Source organism: Protopterus annectens, chromosome 4.part0, assembly GCF_019279795.1.
Source record: "Protopterus annectens isolate FY-2018-M chromosome 4.part0, PAN1.0, whole genome shotgun sequence".
In the NCBI taxonomy this organism is placed as follows: domain Eukaryota; kingdom Metazoa; phylum Chordata; order Ceratodontiformes; family Protopteridae; genus Protopterus; species Protopterus annectens.
Genome location: NC_056733.1, coordinates 1,871,945,752 through 1,871,968,429, shown reverse-complemented (window position 1 = coordinate 1,871,968,429; position 22,678 = coordinate 1,871,945,752). Strand labels below are relative to the sequence as shown.

The 22,678-nt window shown below is 36.2% G+C and overlaps 1 protein-coding gene across 2 annotated transcripts in view; it reads right to left on the bottom strand.

Annotated features, from left to right (window-relative positions):
* Nucleotides 1-22,678, bottom strand: part of PCDH12 (protocadherin 12) — a 134,445-nt gene that overhangs the window by 20,187 nt on the left and 91,580 nt on the right. For both annotated transcript variants that reach the window (XM_044069540.1, XM_044069539.1), the window contains one exon: nucleotides 12,347-12,498. In XM_044069540.1, the coding sequence (XP_043925475.1) occupies nucleotides 12,347-12,498 (152 nt within the window). The remainder of the gene's footprint in view (nucleotides 1-12,346; nucleotides 12,499-22,678) is intronic.

Sequence of the window (22,678 nt, the reverse complement as noted above, 5' to 3'; positions counted from 1 at the left end):
TTGGAGTTGCTTGAATTCTAGGAGGGAGCCTGGGTTTTTATTTTTTTATATACTGTTTCCATTTTTGTCCCTTTGTTGCATGGCAAGTTTAGTTTCTTTAGATAACCATGGGCAGGGATTGGTTTTGATGCATTTAGTTCTTGGGGGGGGGGGGGCTTAGGCTTAGGTCAACTAGGTGGCCGCCTAGGGTGCCGCTCTAGCAGGGCCACTTTCCCAGTATTTATTTGGTGTAGGTAGACCAGGATGGGGGCACCAGGTGCTGTGGTGGGGGCGCATGGAGCCCTTTTGCCTAGGGCACCAGTTGACCTAAGGCCACTCCTAGCCTGTTGGTTGAGGAGGGTAAGAAATGATTGGTTAAAATAGGAGACAGCATCATCTAGAGGTAGAGTTTTTAGAGGGGACCAGTCAGTGCATTTAAGGCATTCTGAGAAAGTTTGGGGATTGAAGGATGAAAGGTTGCGGGTTTGAATGTAGTGGTGTTGTTTTTGTAGATGGGATGGTAGTCGGTCGGGGAAGGCAGGTAAATGATCACTTAGGGGATCAGGTATTATTCTGGATTCATGATTAGATTTGGATGTGTTGTTAGGATCCAGTCAATGATGGTTCCTGTGGTACCATTTTTATTGGGTCTTGTAGGTGAATGAATTAGTTGGGAGAATTTGTATAGACTGATAGTGTGGAAGGGGCCTTAGAGGTAATAGAGGTCCAGTTTATGTTGGCATCACCAAGGATATAGCTTTCAATTTTTATGTTAGAGGAGAACCAGGATAGGATGTTCTCAAGAGTTTTGATGTTATCACCAGGAGGGATATAAAGCGCAGCAATACATATTGATTTGTGGTTGTTTATTTTTAATAAACCTATTGCTATTTCTGCGTTGGCAAAGGTTGGAATATTATCAGTGTAGGGGTAATGGTAAGGGTGGAGGGGTAGATTATAGCTACTCCACCTCCTTTTTTGTGGTTTTAGTCATTGCGAATCATTTGGTAACCTGGTGGAAGGATTTTGTGATCTTCTATGAAGGGTTTAAGCCATGCTTCACAGATGGCGGTAATGTCGGGGTGGTTATGGGTGAGCCATGCATAAAGGTTGGGGATTTTGTTTCTAAGGCTTTGAGCATTGAGTGAAAATGATCCAGTAGACCATCTCTACTACCCTTGGCTGGCAAATAAATAATAACAATTGTTTGTCTGTCTTATTTTGTTGGATCTATGTCTCATTTTCTATCTCTGTCTCTCTTTTGGTGTCAGCAAGTTTTAATGGGCATGCATATTGAGGCTGCATAAAGGGCTTTCAGGAAAACAAGCATGAGTTCATGATTATAATATCCTGTTGTCTAACTATGCTACTTTACAATACATTTTGTGAGAGGGGGGGATAACCCTCCGTTAATATTTATATTTATTATATGATAAGATGAGACTTGCTTGTTCTCTTACAAGCTGCAGCTGATTCCTATAGTGACCATGCAGACCAGTTATCTGCAAAATTTTAAAGGCAAAGGGAGAAGAAATGGAAATAGGTTGCCAGGTCTTTTTTTCTATATCATACATGCATGCACTCATCTCTGTCACAATTTAGAGCACCCAGTACACTTAATGCACATCTTAGAATGTGGGAAGAAACCAAAAAACAAAGCAAAACAAAAAAAAAAACATGCATACACAAGGAGGATATACAGACACTGCACAGAAGACACCCCAGCCGACAATTAAACCAAAGAACCTCTTGCTGTGAGGTGGAAACAGCATCCCCTTTGTCTTGCATCCTCCCTTATATACTATTTGAAACTGTTTGCTGGAGAGATGGTTAAGGGATTGCTGACCCCTGTATAAAGTAGTGTAAGTAGGTACTGCGTAGATTCAACACTGCTAACACAGGCACACGACAATAAACTATCACCTCTACCTGGATCATTTGCCATACTTTTAGTATAGTTAAGTAATTTTTTATTATTTTAGTAAATTGCATTTGTCCTTTTCTGTTATTGTTGTATTATGCCACTAGTCCATAATTTGTTGAAAAGGGTAGATATGGCATTACTATCACTCCATATAATTCCTTTTGAATTGTATGTTGAAAAAGGTAGAGAGTGGTTTCATAGATTTTCTCTTTTATTTTTAAAGCTTATTCATTTCCTTTCTTCTTCAATACATCATCTGCCTTCAGATTATAAACCTTTCCTAGACTCATCTTGCCGTAATTTTTATGGTGTACTCATCCTACAACCCCCACCCCCCAGCCATCTTAGGTACGTCTTTTTTTTTTGCTTTGGGGCTTAACTTTTTTCTCTTGTTTAATGAATATTGAAACACTTGTTTTGTGAATATCACCACGTGTCTTCTAGTCTTTATTATATCTAGCTGTCATTTTGAGGCCTTTCCATGGTTCTTGACTCACCTTAAAGTAGTATTTTAACCTTGGAATGTGCTGGATACATTTTCTTCAGTCTCGACCCTTGCTAATTCTCTTTGGAATTCAACTCATATAGCTTCTCATTCTGCTCTTGTTTTACTCTGCACTTTCAGAATACATTATTTGCGTTCCATGCCATTTTTGTTTAAAAAAACACAGTGCACATTTCTGTATACTATATTATGCTATACCATCTGCTTCCAAATGAAACACATTCCCTCAAAATGGCAAACTGTTATCCCCCTTGTTTCTATACCATGTATTTTTGTTGATATGCAATATAAGTTTGCTTTAACTTCACCAAAAGCAGATCTGAAATACAAATATTTATTTTGTTTGACTCAAGTCTTTACTGATAAGCAGACTGATCGGCTGTCACCTGCTCTGAGACGACCACCAGGTAAAAGGTCTTGGATATAATTTTTGACAGTAATGAATATCAGAGGATGGGACATGAACTTGGTACACTACAGGCGCATACTTGTATTTTGTCTATTCTCATAGGAAAAGAAGCTCTATTAAAGCAGTGGGAAAGAGGAACATTTCATTTAAAAAAAAAGTATTTATCTGTGGGAGAGGGACAATTAAACAATTAACACAATTAAGAAACCAGATCATTCAACCTACTGTGGACAGAGTACAAACTTAAAAAAATACTGAGGGGCTGCTAGTATAGGATCAAATAATGGAGGAAAAAGAAATTGGTCTGTAGAAATGCATTCTGAGACACAGTCACACAGCGCTGCTTGCATGTGTAAAGACAGGAAAAACAACACTAATAAACATTACTGTTTAATGGTGAAGAAGGAGGGCATCTCAGAAATTCTAGATAAATATTTTCATGGAGCACAAGATCCAACAGATTGCTGCATTCACTGCCTCCTGGGAGTGCTACTCTGAGAAACTCTTCACTTTCAATTTTGCCTCTTGATATTCATTATAAAGGCGACAAACTGAATGTTGTGTCTAAGGTACACAATCTCATTGTGGTTCTTGATGACCATCTGACTCTAAAGGACCACATTTCAAATCATTCTGTCTCTGTCTTTGGAATATTCCCTTGATCAAGCAACGTACTCCTCCTGATGACCTTTCTCTTGTGGTCCACACTTTGATATCTTTTCATTTGGAATAGTTTAATTTTCTATTTGTTGGCCTCTCTGAGTCTGAGATTGCACATTTACAACTTTTGCAAAACTCTTGCTGCACGTTTACTCTCTGATGTCCAAAAACATCATACCACTCCAATTTTGTATGGTTTACACTGGCTTCCTGTAAGATATTGTATAATGTACAAGATCCTTATAATGGTATTCTTTTCACTCAACAGTCTTGGTCCACCTTTCTTAAAGGATCTTTTACACACTTACAATCTTCCCTGTTTACTTTGTTTTAGTTCACAAAAATCTTATAATTCTGACTTCTATGGTTGTTGTTCATTTAGCTACCAATTTCCTTTTCTACGGAACCATCTTTCTAGTTGGCTTTGAAAAGTACTTATCACTGCAGGCTCTAAGAGTGCTCTTAAAACATATTTGTTTGATGTTGCTTATTTATGAATGCATTTATTATTATAAGTGTATTGACTTGTTTGCTTTATATTTATCATTACTTGATTTGTACAGTGCCTGGGTTCAGGCAGTTAAATGGATTTGAACTTGAACTTGAGCAATAATTTATTCTAAAGAATTATTCTAGAATTATTTCAGAATTATTCTAGGCATCTCCACAGTGAGACACACAGATGTCACCCTCACTAGACTGGACATGGAGAAGGTCACAACAACAGGTACCATTATGACTGTCATAGTCCATGTTGGAGTGAATAACTTGAGATGTACCTGTCTGGACTATATGAAGAGATACATGACAGAACTCTCTTATGTGTCCAGGACAGGTATGTCCCTAGCACTAAGCAGTATCCTTCCCTCACCTAGGATGATGCCACAATATAAACAAAAAATTATTGACTTTAACAATTGGCTTAGCTTCTGGTGTCAGTCCGGGGGGATCCACTATCTGTCAGCCTTGGAGGATATGGTAGACAGATCTCTCTGCTTTGCTAGAGATGGTCTGCACCTGTTCCCTCTAGTGCCTTTATCAGGCAATGTCAAAACAACAAATTTTTCCATATAACAAAATCTAATTGAGACAAACTCAGGTTCGTGATGCTTAATGCTAGGAGTTTAAACATGAAACTGCACTCCCTGGAAGCAATCCTCACCTTGGAGGATGCTGACATCTGTGCAGTTACTGAGGCATGGTTCAAGGCCACTGAGAGCACCCCGGCTGTGCAAGGCTGCAATGCTTTCCACAAGTTAAGACCTCAAAATGAGCGTGGGAACCAAAGGTGGAGGGGTATCTATCTTAATTTAAACCAAATACACTTTCAGGCTGGTCAAACAGCATGACTCTCTTGAACTACTCCATGTCCAATTAACTGTTGAGAAATACCATACCACATCACTGCATCATTGCTAGCTATAGATCCCCCACCATGATCTGGGATAAGCACACCGTTTACCTTGATTTACTGGAATCCCTTGCCATACAGCCCAACACCTTATTCATGAGAGGTTTCAACTATCCTTCCATAGATTGGGGGACATACACTAGCAAAAACACACTCACCTAGAGGTTCTTGGACTTTGTTAACACAAATGCTCTGGAACAGATAGTCTGTACCCCCACTAGGGGCTCTAATGTTCTGGACATAGTATTCACCAACATGGGGGGGGGGCATTGTACTTCCCCAAGCGTGATGCCCTCGCTGGTTAGGTCAGACGACAAATCAGTACCATTTGAAGTAACTATTGGAACTGACAACCTCACAGGAACAAAAATTATAAAAATCTTTACCAAAGCTAACTACAGCCTACTAACTGGTGGTATAAAAAGCTTCATACCACCTGCACTGACCCTCTTCAAACTCAATCTAGATAATTAGATGGGAGACTGCAAATTCACCCCTGGGGTGGCACCCATGTCCCTCATGGACAGGGGTAGCCGGTGTTGATCACAGACCTGCTTTGCTCATAAATTTGTTTTGCAAACTACCCAAAAAACAAATGGGGATAGTTGGGATTAACATGGCTAGGCTTGTAAAGACTCTAGGTGCACTAGCCTAGTAACTTCATATGAAACTATGAACCTACATATAAGAAATCTGACCAATGTCCTTTAGCATTTGAAGCTGTTGGTAAAAGCTTTGACCTAAAAGGGATATAAATGTTTGCTAGTAAAACTGCCAGCCCCAGAACAGAGCATTTTTAAGGCAGCATGTTTAACAGTTAAATGGGCTTCAGAAGAGATGTTATATCAGACAGACGTTCCAACTTTCTACCAGATGAATTCTTGAGTTAGAGATTCCTTCTTCTGAAGGAAAAAAGGGAAATAAAAAAGTAGGGGAACTACAGACAGGGGTTAAAACAACAGATAAATCAAAGAAAAAAAATACTATAATAAATATCAGAATTATGAGCATGCATAATGCACTATAATGAAAGGAGATGTGCATAAATGATGAAATTGTTTTAAAGAAACAAAACACTGAAGCATTTCATGAAGTAATGGTATTTAGATATGTGCACTAACAAGCAACTTCTGGGATTAAGCATGACACGAAAAATCAACATTTTTTGACTTCTTTGGTTTATAGCTTTTCTCTCTCTCTGACTGGTCATTGCAAACAGGCCTGCCCAGTTGAATTAAACAATTGCAAATTATATCAGATTAATTAATTATTTAATATCTGTGCTAATGTTGCTAAGGAAAATATATACATTTCATTTATTTGTGCATCAGATAGTCCCTTCAAAGTCATTTTAATAATGATGTTATAAAACTCACTATGGGTTTTCATCAGATAATGATATAGTGTATCAAATCATAATTCCTCAGTAAAGTGCTAAACTAAGGATTGGTATTTACAAAACACATTGTGTCAGATCAAGTGTACAGGCAGCCTTTAGACTAAAAAGTTATGATTATGTTTTACAATCTGCATACCTTGAACATGCTCATATTCAGTGGAGATTATATGAACTGTAAAACAGCAGTGAGAGTGGTATTAATATGTAGTGTGAGAAGGCAGCAAAGTAAAGTAACACAGTTTGGATACTAAAGTCTAGCTAGTGAGCCAAGAACCTTGAGAAACACAATGCAGTATATATAAGGAAAAGCAATTCTGTGTCTGTGTCTTTCGGCTTTTCCCGGTTAGGGGTCGCCACAGCGGAACTCCGGTCCGCTAATGATTGGCAGTTGATTTTTACGTACCGGCTTGCCAGGCCTGACGCACATCCTTCAACGAAGGTACGCCCATTCACGCATGTCTCCACGCAGAAGAGAAGACGCTCTAGCTGAGAATCGAACCGGACAGCGTCTTACTGTGAGGCAACAATGCTACATGGACTGAATTCTCTGTGGCAAAAAAATAACTAACTAACTAACTAAATAAATAAAAATTTGAGGAAGTACAAAAGCTAAAAAAGTCCTTAGTATAATGATCTCAGAAGTGTAGAAAGACTCAGAATTCACTTTTGTGGAAACTGACCCAGTACAGTTCTATGAACAATGCAGATTAACAGAGTAAGTTACTGCTATTTTGTCAATCATCAGTTAAACTCTGCTTAGACAAACACATATTGAAGTTGAAAAGGTTTGTGATATTTCAGTAAACAGCTAATTGATGATGAATAAAGCGTGTTCCGTGTGCCTAGACAAGATTCTAAAAGACCATGGCTTACTTCCTGTTTAATGTATTGTGACATAATGATGATTGTGTCAAGTTCAAAACTGAAAGTAGTGATTTAAATTGTGATGGCAGAACTCATGTCCTGCTGTTCAAGGCAGTCACAGTATACCAGTAATAAACAGCCACATAATGTAATTTGTGACAAGGAAAGTCTTAGGATACAGTAGAAAGAACACTTGTCAAATGAGTAGACTTAACATTATTAATTAATTAATTAATTTGTTTATTTGCATTTGATGGCCAGGGTAGTATAACTAGGTAGAATTCATTTTCAGAGCCCCCTCCTACAAAAAGGTTTAGTTGTATTTGTGGAAAGTGGCTTTCGGTGATTTTTTTTCTGTTTTATTTGTCATATAAACAGCATTCAATAAATAATCATTAATACATATGATTGCCATTTTCTTAACTTAGGGAAATCAGTGAATGTCTACCTACACATGATTCATATTGTTCTGGTCTATGTAACAAGCCCCTTCCAAAATTAATAGAATATGCTGGAGGGATAGGTGTGTATAACAAAGACTAACACTTCTATGAAGTGATCTTCCCCTCCACAAAAAGCAGAGTACTTCTCAAACTACATTCAAACAGAATTTGGATGAATGGAGGGTAATTGCAAATCCACCCACAGTTTAGCACCACTGGCCCTCATTGATAGGGGAAACATGCAATTACCTCAAAATACACTTGTCTTTGGATATTTGTATTTCAAAATATAAGGACTAATAATCACCGTGGGTAGGCAAGGCTAGACTTCTTAAGATCCTCACAGATAAATAGCCTAGTAAGCACCTATGAATCCATAGGTACTTGCTACACTGCCCATACAGAAAGTATAGCAATATTAGTAGACAGTACACAAATATAATGTAGGATGTCACTTTATTAATTATTAATAAATTAATATTCATTTATTAATGCACACTCGAAATGTGTACTTACAGTGAGGTTTTAGTTTTAGGCATGTTATGTAGTTCAGAAAAATGTCAATAATCTATAGGTAACTATTAATTTCTTATGTTACGAACAACGGTAATAATATGCATTTACATAATAACTTTCGAAGGATTCAGTTGTATCACTGGACAAAAAACAAAAAAGACAAGAACAATGTAGGTGCATTGAGATATAAGAGTGAGAATGAAGTGCAGATGTTAGGACTCTCTTTGCATATTTACAGGGTGTGTTTTACTTATGGGAGCTTTTTCCATACTTACAAGATGGCTTAAAGTTAAGAGTAAGGAGATGAGAATAGGAAATGATGGAGTGAGAGTGTTTGGAAAACAGAAGAATGAAGCAGTGAAATGCTTGTGAGGGAGGAATGAGAACAGGAATGGTGTAGTTGGTGAAAAAATATGAGAAGCTAACTTTGAAGTTTTGAACTTTTAGTTACGCCTTTTGAATATTTCCATATAGTTTGCAGGTAAGTTTTAAGCAAGACCTAGACTGACTGGATTGGGGAATTTGTCTAAAGGATAAAAAATTGTGAATTTAGAATTTGGCAATATACATTGCATAGATGGAAAGTTGGAAACATTGTGGTGATTAGTTCATTTTAGCGTGGTGATGAGTTTCTGCAAGAATGATATTAGGTCTCTTTTAAGGTGTACCATTCCAGTGGTATCTGTGTGCATGATGAATTGCAGGAGTTTAAAAGGATGCTGTGGGCAATTTTCAGCAATCAGTGAATTAAAACATGTGGTAATTGTAGCCAGCCAAAGGTTTCTAAGAGGAAAGCAGCGGTGGGTTCTCTTGGGAAAGTTAAGAATAATTTTGACTCTTTTATCAAAGCATTGCTATAGCTTTGCAAGCTAGGTACGTTGTACATTTCTGATAATGCTGGAGTCGTGCAGGAGTGTGGCACTGTGGCACAGTGGATAGTGTTGTCACTTCACAACAAGAGGTTTCCCAGTTCAATTCTCTGTTGGGGTGCCTTCTGTGCAGAGTATGCATGTACTCCGTGTGTTTGTGTGGGTTTCCTCTTGGTGCTCCGATTTCCTCCCACATTCCAAAAACATGCAGTAGGTGGATTGGACACTCTAAATTGACCATATGTGTGAGTGTGTGGTGTGGAGGAACTACTGTGGCAGGATTAGCCACCTGACAGTGTAAACCTTGGCTCTAGATGATCATCACTGTTGAAGTGGCATCCTGACCCCATGTGTAAAAATGGGAAAATGGGTTGTGGATGGATGGAGGCATATGGGAACTTGGAAGAAGAAGAGAGCTACCTGTTGCAATCTGGGCCCGCTCAGTAAGGTAAGGTTTCATTCTTTACAGGAGGCTTAATTTCTGATTAGTTTAATAAACTATGGGCTGAATGCATTCATCATATTTCAAGTTTTCTGATCAGTAGTCACATCAACTAGCCTGGCAATTTTTGGTAATTTTTACTCCCTGAATACAAGTGCCATTGTTTGAATACATAGTGAGGTAATTGTTTTAGTGGAGTAATGAGATGTAGACTTTATAATTAGACTATCTTTAGTTTTAGTCACATTTTTATTAACAGACTAGAATTGTTTAACCACTACTTGATCTTCATGAAATATACTTGTATGCTCGAGTTAAGTTAAAATGAAAGTAACAGAGATGAATAATTACCGTTTTGAATTAAATAAACTAGATATGAGACCTTATGCATGTTACTGATGTCTTGGAGTTAACATAGAAGATAATTGCTCTGAGATGTTAACAAGTCGCTTCCTGTATTCAAGGGTGCAACATTTATTGTCTTCCTCTTCCATTCGCCTATTGCATAACTCTGAGCAAGTCACATGACCAGACAGTGCTCCTAGGTAACCCTTGAAAAGTTACAGTTGTGTCCAGTGGGCTTACCTGCTTACAAAATGTGTAAAAATATATATCGAAGAGGTGGAGATGGCCTAATATGGAGCCTCAGGACAGTTCTACATACTTGAGTTCTGATGATGATAGAGTTACTTTCTAAGTTGTGTTCAACATGAGCAGTAGCTTATAAACAATTTTAAAGTGATCTGTCACTCTTCTCACCTTCATGTTTGCTTTACTGTTGTAGTGCCACCTTCTGTGGTTTCACCATAACCGTTTCATGATTTGAAACCATTTTTCCCTTTTTTCTGTTATTTTTCACTGTGTGATGTTCCACCTCCATGTAATTCTCTATGGAATATCCCCTGACCTTTGATGTCATGTTAGGCATTCCAAAAAGCTATCAATTCAGTGCATGAAATCAGTTCTGCAGACTGGGATATTTTTTCGTAGTGATAGCAGTGCTGTCCAAGTTATTGGTTTAACTTCTGATGTTGGAATTCTAAATCGTTAAGAGCATGACCCTTATCTGAGTTCAGCAGGAAGTTCCCATGACAGCAGTGAGGCTTTGTGGCCTCCTCCATACCACTGTGAAAGGCATTTGAGAAATCACTAATAGTATGGCTACTGCTAAGATATGATGGAAATTTTTGCTGATGATTACTAAATGAAATAAATATATTTTTTAAACTGGCGACTGCATTAATTTCATTTTGTGGCCACAGTTATGTTATTACTGTTGGCTCACAGCAGTGGACTATTGTTTTTGTTAATGTTTTGAATGGCAGTATGTGTGTGGATATAGTGTTTGAATGCAGGCAGGAAGTAAATGAACGGTATAGAGGTGTTTCAAAATTAGTTATGAGTATGAAATTAGGAATGAGCACTATAATGATCCTTACAGAAGCTGTGTCACACATTGTTACACACATGCACACACCCACACCGACAGCCATACACAGACATGCACACATTTACACACATGGTTGCTCTTGGGCAAAGAGTGAAATTTGATGCATGTTGCACTTCTTCTGTACGTAATGTGAACTTTTGTCTGAAAAAAAATGTAGTACAAAACTGTAAGACATTTATGTAGTACAGTTTACGAGGGAACAAAAGGGTAATTCTTAAAACTTTTTGGAGGGTGATAGAGAGAGGCCAGAATGTTAATAGTGATGGGAGTAGATCATGGAGACAGACTGTGATGTGGACATTTATTTATTTATTGAATTTGTTTACTGAGAAAATCTGACTGGGCAAGGAAAAACACCCCTTTTTAGTGATAGCCTGGGGAGAAGTTGCATAAGCAAAAACAGTTTGACATGCTGATTGAATTTCAGCTTAGGTGCCTAAAAATAATACATTAATGATTAACTATTTCCACACAAGTAAAACACACTGTTCATCCCATTTTTTAAAATGAACTGCAACAAGCACAATGCTGCCAGCAGCAGAACACACAGACAGAACCTATTTCACCATTTCAAAAAAAAGATGGCAACCTCTTAAAAAGTAGTGCCATGTAAAATAGCAAAACACTCAGTGAAATATTGATTAAATTATATGCTTCAATATGTCCAGCTCTACCCTATCACTATTAACCTAACAAGATGTCATGCTTGGGTGGAATTTCACAGAAAAACAAGTTTCAGAATGCCAACAAAAACTCTGTCTTGAATGTTTCAGATATGAAGTAAATAACTCCAATTAAAAAATACATTAAGAGTACCAGTGACCTCTACAGTAAGTAATACTGCTACTGTAACACATGCAATCAAAGCAGAACACTTAAAAAAGATGTAATTTGCACATTAATATGACTGGATTAGTAACAAATCACTTTAATATGACTGGATTGAGGCCTGTGTTTGACAGCCTGAAGAAAAAGATGAGATGGAAATATCAAAAGTTTTTGAGCTGTATAGACAGAAAAAGAGAGAGAGAGAGAGATGTAATAGTCTCACCGTCAAGAGGTTTGGGATAGACATACTCTGTGAATGTTAATATTGCAGTTTGATTGCAATAATCTGCATAAAATCTATGCAGACTTTCAGAGAAAAGGTTGTTTTGACTGAGGTGTTTGAGAACTGATTGTGTTATCCATTTTTCTAGTACTTTGGGTCAGCCTACAGTTTTCTAGTTTAGGAGAGGGACAATTTTTTTGGAGAGAGTTAGTTAATATGTGATAAATAATCCCACTATCTACTCCAAATAATGATCTGTCAGTGGAGCTGACAAGTCTTATCAAATGCTTAGCTGAAGCCTACAAATGCAAAACAATAACAGCTACATTTCAAAACTTTGTTTTCTCAAGAGTTTATCTTGGGCTCTTCTCTTGCAATCATCATTTATAACCAGCAAACTAGAATTAGTGTTTATTTTTCTTACCTGTATCAGGATTCAACAGATTTTCAAAGCCTTCTTCTAGAAGTGCACCAAGATGGGCATCCCCACCTATATCTGAATCAATATCACCTGCCTCACTCTCTCCATGTCCACTGTCTTTGGTGCTCAGGCAATCAGCATCATGGGAATTACTCCTGCATTATTAATTAAATAAATAAATAAACAGTGTTATAGTCATCTTACTTTAAATGAAATATTTGCAATTAAATCATTATGCAGAACTTGTTTGAATTATTAAGTCAGCATTTATGATGCAATGTTAATTTAAATACAGAACAGATACTGTAACAATATGTACTCAAAATGATCTAATTTAAGACAATTACTATCACCAGTCAGCTGGAAATCCATGAAAATCTATATTATCTTACTTCCTATCCATCTGTTATTTTCATTTGAGGAAAAAAAGGAGAAAATCTTCAAACCATCAGCTGTCAGGGAAAAGTTGCAAGAGAAGACCATGTGAAAAATTAAATTCAAGACAATGAAACAAAACATCCTACACAATACAAAGTTTCATAGGACAACATGCAGTGACTCATGGAATGATTGGACAAGTTCAGCTTTAAACAAAACTTGTGTAGTACTTGTAAAACTTTCAGTATGTTTAACAAAGGTCCCTATCTAAATGTTTGGGGTGGAGATTAACTCATTACGTCTGAGTGACGCCTCCAGGTGCATCTTCAGTTAACTCCTACTGACGCCTCTAGGCATCAAATATGGCTTGTTTGTATTTGCATCAATAATTCCAAACACGTGCTATGTACAAGGTTTAAAAGATTTAAATGTTAAAGCTTATACAATGTCAAACTCAACTGCATTAATATTTGTCCTCTGTCTGGTGCAGGTAAATGGATATTAACTGTTTTTATGATATTAATATTTATATATATGATTTTCACATTTTTCTAAATATTTCAAGTAACACAGGCAGAACTCCTTAGCCACAGATGAAAGCTTTCAGCTAGATGTATAAAATACTACTGGCAGTGTGTGTGTGTGTGTGTGTGTGTGTGTGTGTGTGTGTGTGTGTGTGTGTGTGTAACTTGAGTGGTTGGTGAAATATTGTAAGTTGTTTACAAAACATTACAAATGTAACAGTTACTGTGTTTACTGTGACTTATAAAATTCAATTTAAGACCTAGAACCTAAAGAACACTACCACTATAAAAATAGTTTGTGCTGAAGAGTTTGCCATTTATACTTCTTTCATAATCCATATGGTTCCAGAGATGTGAATATTTGTCTGAAAATGTGAGGACATAATTTGATTCTGCCAAAAAGCGTAGGCTCCGCCCATTGGAAGTTACAGTACAAACATCCTGAGCTCCACTGGAGTGAATGGATTAAAGTAGAGCCTGAATTTTGCATTTTTAAACCAAATTCTCATTGATTTATTGAAACCTAACACTCTTTTACACTTGATCATGATAAATAAGATCAGAGGTGTTTTATGTTTTGGTCTAAAACTGATTTTGTTAAGTCTGTGCAAAAAAGGTTTTAAGGTTATAGAAAATTGATGTCTGTCAGATTTTTGTGGTATTCAGAGGAAGTGGCTATGTTGTGTTATGTGAAAATATTAATAATTACAAAACTGTTTTCCATATTAAAGACAGATTAATAATTTTGGTGTTCAATATTTTACTTCAAAATTTCAACTACACTTTTTATACCCTTTCATCAAACTAAACTAAAATATTTTTTAGAGCAAATGAAATTCCCATTAAGTTTAGAAAAAAAACTATTCTTTCATTCATTTTCTTTGCCCACTTTACTCAGTTCATGGTCCCAGGGAGCTGAATAATGTCCTTAAATGTAAATGGGAATAGGTCAGGATATATGTCCTGCACGCTAACCAGTCTGTCACAGGATAGACACACTCACACACAAACACTCACACTTACACAAAGACACACACACACACACACACACACACACACACACACACACACACACACACACACACACACACACACACACACACTACATTTAGAAATGTATGGGTGGTACTGGACTTTAGTATTTTTCTGTAGTTTTACTGAAGCATTGCAGTATGGTCATTGTCTGATATTTAATTATGAAAAACATTTACCAAGTGTATAGATCCTTCTTAGAAGATAATTCCCTGAAGTAAATTACCTTATGGGACAGAACTGTATAATGTTAAGAGTTATTGTATTGGGGACTGTGTTTTATAGACATCACGCTAAATACTTGAGTATGAATTATAACAAAATAATTAAACTGATATTATTAGTTAAATGGCAAATTAAAAACAAATAAAAAGAGAAAATCCTTCAAAAAATGCATTAGACTGCTTACACCAGTCTGTTATTGTATGTATACAGGTAAAGTTATGTTTGAAAACTGCAGAACTAGAAACTCTTCTAGCCCTTGATGGAAAATAAGGGAGTTATAGGAACTGAATTTGCAAAAGGACAGCTATGCTATATCAAGGAAATAGTGGTAATGAATCATTTTGTTTATCATGGATTAACAAAATTGAAAAAAAAAATAAAATTCAAAGATGGGCTTCATAATAACACGAAAGGTAGCACAAATAGAACTGATGGCAGACAGTGTCCCAAAGAATAAGATAATATACTAGGATATTAAATACAGTAAGTATCATAAAATATTTAAATACATATAAACATTAGAGCAAGTGAGTGCTGTGCTTTCATTATACTTATATTAAACCACATTTGCTTTTTCTCAATATTTTTCATTTTCATTGTGGGCCACTTGATACTGCAAGACGGCACAGGCACAGTGTTGAAGTAAAAGGAATGACTATAGGGAGAAACAAGTACAGGTAATTGATGCATAAGATACATAAAGGTTAGAAATTATAACTATTTGCTTCCAAAGGCATGCAAGCACAATCATGCATATATTCCTTCATAAATGCAAGGCAATGGCTGAAAATAGGGGAAAGGTTCCTCTTTTGAGTGCATGCATAGAAAATTATGCACATCCTCATTCATAAATTCAAGGCACTGACTTATGAACAACAGGGGACGAAGGTTCCTCCTCTGAGTGCATGCATACAGAGTCATGTGGCTACCTACCGAAATGTTGTCTGAAAGGTCTAAAAAAGATTGAAAATCTGGAGAAGACCAAACCTCAAAAATCTCTCTTCTCCTTAAAACTTCTCCACCATGTGGAGGACAAGCCCCCCCCAACCCCTTGAACTTATATAAATCAACTCAGATTGCCATACCAAGTACCTAGGAAAAAAAGTGAATATTTGAAAAATAGCATCTTGGACTTATTATATGTAAGTCTGCTCTTTCAGTCATTCAGTCTCCGTGTTTTGGGACTTGCTCTAGTGAGTCCTGACATTTCAAATGGCTACTGAATTATGCACATGCTCATTTGCAAATTCAAGGAGCTGCCTGACAAACAAGAAGAGAAAAAGGCTCCTCCTCTGAGTGCATGCATACAGAATCATGCACATGCTCATTTGTAAATTCAAGGCACAGACTGACAAATAAAAGGAGACAAAGGCTCCTCCTCTGAGTGCTTGCATACAGAATCGTGCACATGCTCATTTGTAAATTCAAGCCACTGTCTGACAAACAACATGGGACAAAGGCTCATGCATACAGAATCGTGCACATGCTCATTTGTAAATTCAAGCCACTGTCTGACAAACAACATGGGACAAAGGCTCATGCATACAGAATCGTGCACATGCTGATTCACTGATGCAAGGCTCTGACTAACCACAGGAAACAAAGGCTTTTCCTCTGAATGTGATCATACAGAATCTTGCACTTATTTGTTCCTGGATGCAAGGCACTGAGCAACAACAGGAAGCAAAGGTTTTTCCTCTGAGTGCATACATACAGAATCTTGTACATGTTCATTTATTGGTTCAAGGCAATGGTTGACAACAGGAGATAAAGACTACTCCTCATAGAAGTGGTGTTTAGTCAACTGTGCTGTAAACCCACAGTGCATTTTAAACAGAATTCTTTACTCTGTTTTCATGTGGGGAGTTTCCAGTATTTAACTGTGGCACACTGCCAGAATGAGGAAAAGACAGCAAGGCAGAGAGAGATAAAGAGAGTATCTTTTCTTGGGTATGGCCCCATTTGTCAGTTTTGGATTATGAATTTATTCCTCTGACTCAAAGGTTGCATTATTTATGTGCCAATGTAATCTTATATATATATTATAAATATGTACATGTGTGTGTGTATTTATATATTTTAAACTCAACATATGTAGGGAACTAATCAGAAAAAAATAGATGAAAGGAAAACAAAAAAGTACAATGATGTATGTGTGATATACAAAACTACTTATACTGTTAAAAAGAAAATGCAAATGTGTATTTGCACAACTAAAAAAATACAAAAATTACAGTAAATACAAGGTGAATACAAAAAGCACAAAAATAATGTAAATGAAAAATCAAACTGCAGTGTGTGTGTGTATATATATATATATATATATATATATATATATATATATATATATATATGTATAGGGCAGATAGTACACCACATCTTAAAGACATATATTCTCTGCTATAATTTGACCTAAGAGTGGAAGCCTGCTATACTTGGCTTTGCTTCACTTCCCTACTTCTCTAATTCTACTATTTTATGTCTCACATACACATTTCACATGTGACTCCTATTCCCTAACCCTTCCCACACAACCTTACCACTGTCATACAAACACTCCTGATTCTTTTTACCTAATTCCTAATTTCAATTTAATCTTTTAGCACCATTCCAAACTACCTTTCTCTCTCCCTTACTGCTCTGCACTATATTCATTCATAGTCACACCCCTCCCTAACAGCACCTATCTATTTTACATTGCATTTTCTATTTTTCCCAAATAAACCCTCATTTTTTCATATTTTAACTATACCCTCTTACTCTATCCTTTTAAACCCCTCTAGTCCTTACATTCCAGAGAATATACTTGGGCAACCTAACTCTCTTCCTTCATGGAAAATACTTTTTTTCCTACCTACCCTCTATCAGCTTTCAGACTTCTCCACCACTAAATACCCTTCTAGCCTACAGTTTCTTTTCCTTCTTGATCTCCACTTCCCCACAACTTGCCAACAATAACAGACAGATCCATTTACTTAATCACGCTACTCCTCAGCTTATCCTCTATTCTCCTCCTACTGGGCGATCTGCCATCCTATCATGACTCTATAATAGCTCTCAACATCTCTCCAACTATCACAACTACCTATTCATGCTTCCTACCTACACTTTCCACACATCACACCAAACCTATTTAAGGATGCCCCCCACCTTATCTCTAGATATAGACTGATTAACTCTATTCCATCTCAAACCAAAAGAAAATTAAATGGAAAAATACTCTCCAAAAACAAGTATCAGTAATTCGCCAATATACTAAAATCCTTTTAGGAGAAGACTTTCACCATAATCCTGGTCCCATCCATCTCAATGAACATCGAGACAATTATCTTCCACACACTACTCTAATCCTACAATGGTCAATTCCCAACCACAGTCATCTAACTTTTGCTGCCATAAATGTTAGAAGCACAAGAAATAAAACTGTTGAACTACATATCTGAATTACCCAGTATAAGCCTCATATTCTCACTGTAAGTGAAACTTGGATTAAACCCAGCATAAATGACTCTGAAATTACTCCTCCTGGCTATAATATCATCTGTAATGGCCCATTGCTTTAATATTTCCCAGCAACTACTACATTTCCCCTTACAGCAAACCAGTACCAAAATCCAATTCAGCAGAGCTTCTTATTATTTTCCTGGAATCAGACAAGTATAAACAAATATATATCGCTGTTCTTTACATCCCTCCTAGAGACAATACAGCTATAACTTGAAGATATCCAACAATGGATATCCATAACAGTTCCACAAGAAATAATACTACTAGGTGATGTGAATATCATTTGGTTGGACATAAACTCCCATGAACTTATTTTGTTTCACACGACTAATTAATAGCCCCCTCACATTAAACAATACATCAAACTCCATATTAGTTTGGATCTTAGTATCGCTCTCATGGGAAATACACCACCACAGGTACAATGTCTGACTGTCTCAGTAATCGTCTCCCAGTCTATACATCTAGACATCTCACACATCCACTGAGCAGCATGTTTGTAAAACAAAATGCAACCTTTCTAAGTTTAACCTTGAAATGTTTATTACTGCCTTATCATCTATTAATGTGAACTTCCTAAAACTCCTCCCCTCAGATGATGCTGTAAATGAATTGTTCCTAAAACTCCTCCCCTTAGATGATGCTACAAATTAATTCAATACAATTTTTTTCTGAATATCCTAAGTAGCCTTGCCCCTCCTAGAAGTAAGAGACGAAAAACAAATAATGCAATTTGGCTATCCAAAAACTGTAGAATGCTAATGCAGGACACAGAAAAAGCATGGAAAGGATGGCAAAAATATAAAACACCACAATAACTCGAAAACCTCAGAATGTTTCATAATCATAATAAAAAGTAAATACATGAAGACAAAAACAAAAACTATACTATAACAACTTTCAGAATAATAGTAAACACAACCCTAAAAATAGTTCTTGACAACCATTAAAGAAATCTTGCATGCCAGCAAAAAATTTAAACCTAACCCCTTTCTCAGTAACTTACCACTCAAAACTGCAATACAACTCAACTCTTATTTCATAGATAATATAGCATCTCCAACCAAGGATTCCACAACATTTAATCCTAACCCTGCCCAGCAGCCACATACCACCACATCCACTTTCACGTTCAAACCCATGCCCACAGCCTATTTAAAGCTACTCTTAAAAAGCCTCAAGCCATGCTTTACTTCAGCTGATGACCTTCCAACTGAGTAGCCTTAATAAAGCAGCCAATAGAATTGCCTGTCCTGTCTCAGTCCTTATAAATAGGTCAGCCCAGAAATCCCACATTTCCTCTCTCTGGAAGAAGTCACACATTATCCCTCTGCACAAAGGAGGGAATTCAGCAGACATTACTAATAGCAATCTTACCCCCCCTCCAGAAATACTTGAAAAATCTATTCAAAAATAATTTCTAAACTATCTTCTGTAGGAAGAACTCATATTCCCGCATGGTTTCCATCCTTCCCATAGTACTAATTCTGCACTTCTAACCTATATGGATCCTATCAATAAAGCTAGAGATAACAACAAACTAGTCTCTCCTTCTTATTTCTGGAGTTGCCTAAAGCCTTTGACACAGTTTGTCACAGCAAACAACTACTTCAGATATTCTCATTAGATCTCTCGCTCTCTCAGCTAACCCTTTTATGTTTCAAAAGCTACATATCCAATAGGTATCAGTCAGTAAAATGGTACTCCATAGTCTCTCCATACCTGCCAGTCAAAACTGGTGTACCACAAAGAGTCTATCTTTGGTCCTCTCCTCTTTAACATTCTCACCAACACTCTCTATACATCCAGACAGCACACCTCCTTAATACAGTACACAGATGACACCACACTCATTTGCACATCTGACAACATGGCACAGCTCCAAAAAGTTACTCATGAAGCTTTAACAATAACTGAAACATGGCTTTGTATCTCACAACTCATGCTCAACCCTAAAAAGCAACAACTTGCTACTTTTTTTCACTCAAATCCTTCTTTCATGAAAAAAAAAAATCTCTCTTGATAATACAAACATTGAAGTCACTTCTCATAGCAAATTATTAGAGATGATAGTGAATGATAATCTTAAATTTGACCTGCATATACAGCATAAGAAAAACTCATCAAAAACTAGACATCCTTTACAAAGCCAAAAGCTTTCTCACCGACACAACGAAAACTACTCACTACCCACAACTAAAACTACTTCCACTACTTATCTCCTTCCAACAGTTCTTTGTGGCACTCTAGTCCTTCCTAACCTTCAACTTTCACAAAAATCAAAATGTGAACAATGCAGTAGCAAAGCTGCTAAATTTGCCGCAAATACTCCTTTCAGAACTTGCCACTGTATAGCACTAAAAGCCTAAATTAGTTATAACTACCCTATCAACTAACATATACACAGCTTTTTATCACCTATAAAATTATCCATCATCCATCTGCTTGTCCTGCATTAAATAACATTCTACATAACTATGTTCCCAGTTGCACATTATGATCCAGTGACCAAAACTCCTGGCTGTCCACAAACTTATCAAATCTGGTGGTTATTGTCTGTACTCGTACCATGCTGCTAAGGCCTGGAACTTCTTACCTGTATCCGTCAGTTCAATACCCTTCCTCCCATCCCTTCAAACTATTCTGAAAGACTTCCTAACCAAAAGCTGCCTCTGTTTTTGCTCATTACCAGGATAAACTATATCCCTAAATGTGAAAAAATACCTTTTCATACCTTATATCTCTTTACTCTCCTATCTTCACTCAATTCCTTACTTTTATCAATTTCTCTCCCTTGGCTTTCTATCTAAATATACCATAAGCATGCTTTTCTCTTACCTCATATTGCAGTTCATGTTTGTATTATACTAACTTACATTTAATTTCTCTATAAACTGGCTAACATTTCTCTCAATATTAAATCATTGTCATATAATTTGTATCTATTCTTGACCAATGTTTTCATATTATGTCTAATTTGGTATAATTATTTAAACTGTAGATTTTTTTGTATTATTTTTGCAGATTGTAAAATTATTGTTCTTAAAAGTGTTTAGTAATACTGTGGAGGTTTTCTCCCTGGGTCTTCCCTAAAATTGGGCTCCTACCCAGTTAGACTTTCTAGGTAACCAAAAGTCAATAATAAACAAACAAACAAACAAACAAACAAACAAACAAAATCAATGAGATAATGAATTAATGAATTTAGTATTATTATTATTATTAAAATTGAATTTAATGAATATATACAATTACAGAAAAGTGCTTTTCAGGTAGCAAGTTAAAGAAAATATTTGAAATATTAACAAAGAATTATAGCAAAATTAAGTGGTATGTGATATAGCCTAACTAAAATGAAAATATTAAAAGTTAGCTTAACTTAAAAAAAATGAAAAAAAGCACTGCTAATCATGACATCACAAGCCACTGCACATAACCCATTAGTCTACCCACAAATGACTGAAAAAATAACACTATAAAAACACATAAAAGGCATAGAGGAATTTAACCATTAAGAATGTAATGTAACTATATTAGGATCAGAAGGAAAAATCTGAAGATTTCCTCCTGAAATCAGAAAGTAGTTAAAACAGGATGAAAAAGACATAACTTTGTAAAATAAATAATATTTGCATGGGGGAGGTAGCTCCTGCACCATCTGCTAAACTATTTATTAATGCCAAGGTCAAACAAAGAAAGGGAAATACCTAGGTTTTGGAAAATGGAAGTATTTCCTTATTCTCTCGTTTTACCGATTCATAACAGGAAAATGGAATTCTCAAAACACACTACTCAAAACTGTCCTATCCTGCCACTGTGTGTGTGTGTATATATATATATATATATATATATATATATATATATATATATGTGTGTGTGTGTGTGTGTTATATATATATATATATATATATATATATATATATATATATATATATATATACACACACACACACACACACACACACACACACACACACACACACACACACACACACACATTAGAACAATTAAAATGCAGTACCAGTGGACTGAAAAAAAAACAGTTAATGTACAGCATAGTTCCTAGATTTGCATAAGGTAAGCACATCTTGCATTTTCAAAACTGTACTTGTTTTCATCAGGTTAGGAACAAATGTGATAGGTCACCTAGACTATTATAATCTTGCATTAACATATTCAGATGACAGAATACTCATAACTTCAACACTACTCACTATGTGGCAAATATAATGTTATAGTGATGAATGCAGAAATCAATTATAATTCAAGAAAACCTAGGAATTATGGTCTAAAAGACAGAAAACCTGTTACAGGCACTACCATAATTTTACTTATTTTCTTTTTGATGTAATGAGAACTCAGAAAGTGGTTTTCTGATGTTTCCTGTCTACTTTGAAAAGGATACCCTTGACTGCCTGATAAGAAATAATTGATCAGTAGGGGTTAATCAGATGAGGTATAGTTAGGACATGCTGCTAAAAAGCCCATGCAGTACTTGTGTGAATTATATGAGCCTTGTGTATTGTGTGTGTGTTACTTGTATCAGATTATTGCAGTATATGGGAACTTTTCAAAAGCGAGTAATTTGTCTTCAAGTGGAATATAAAATATGGAATACATTTATTTAAAAAATGTGCATTCACTGAATCACAACTCACTGAAAACAATT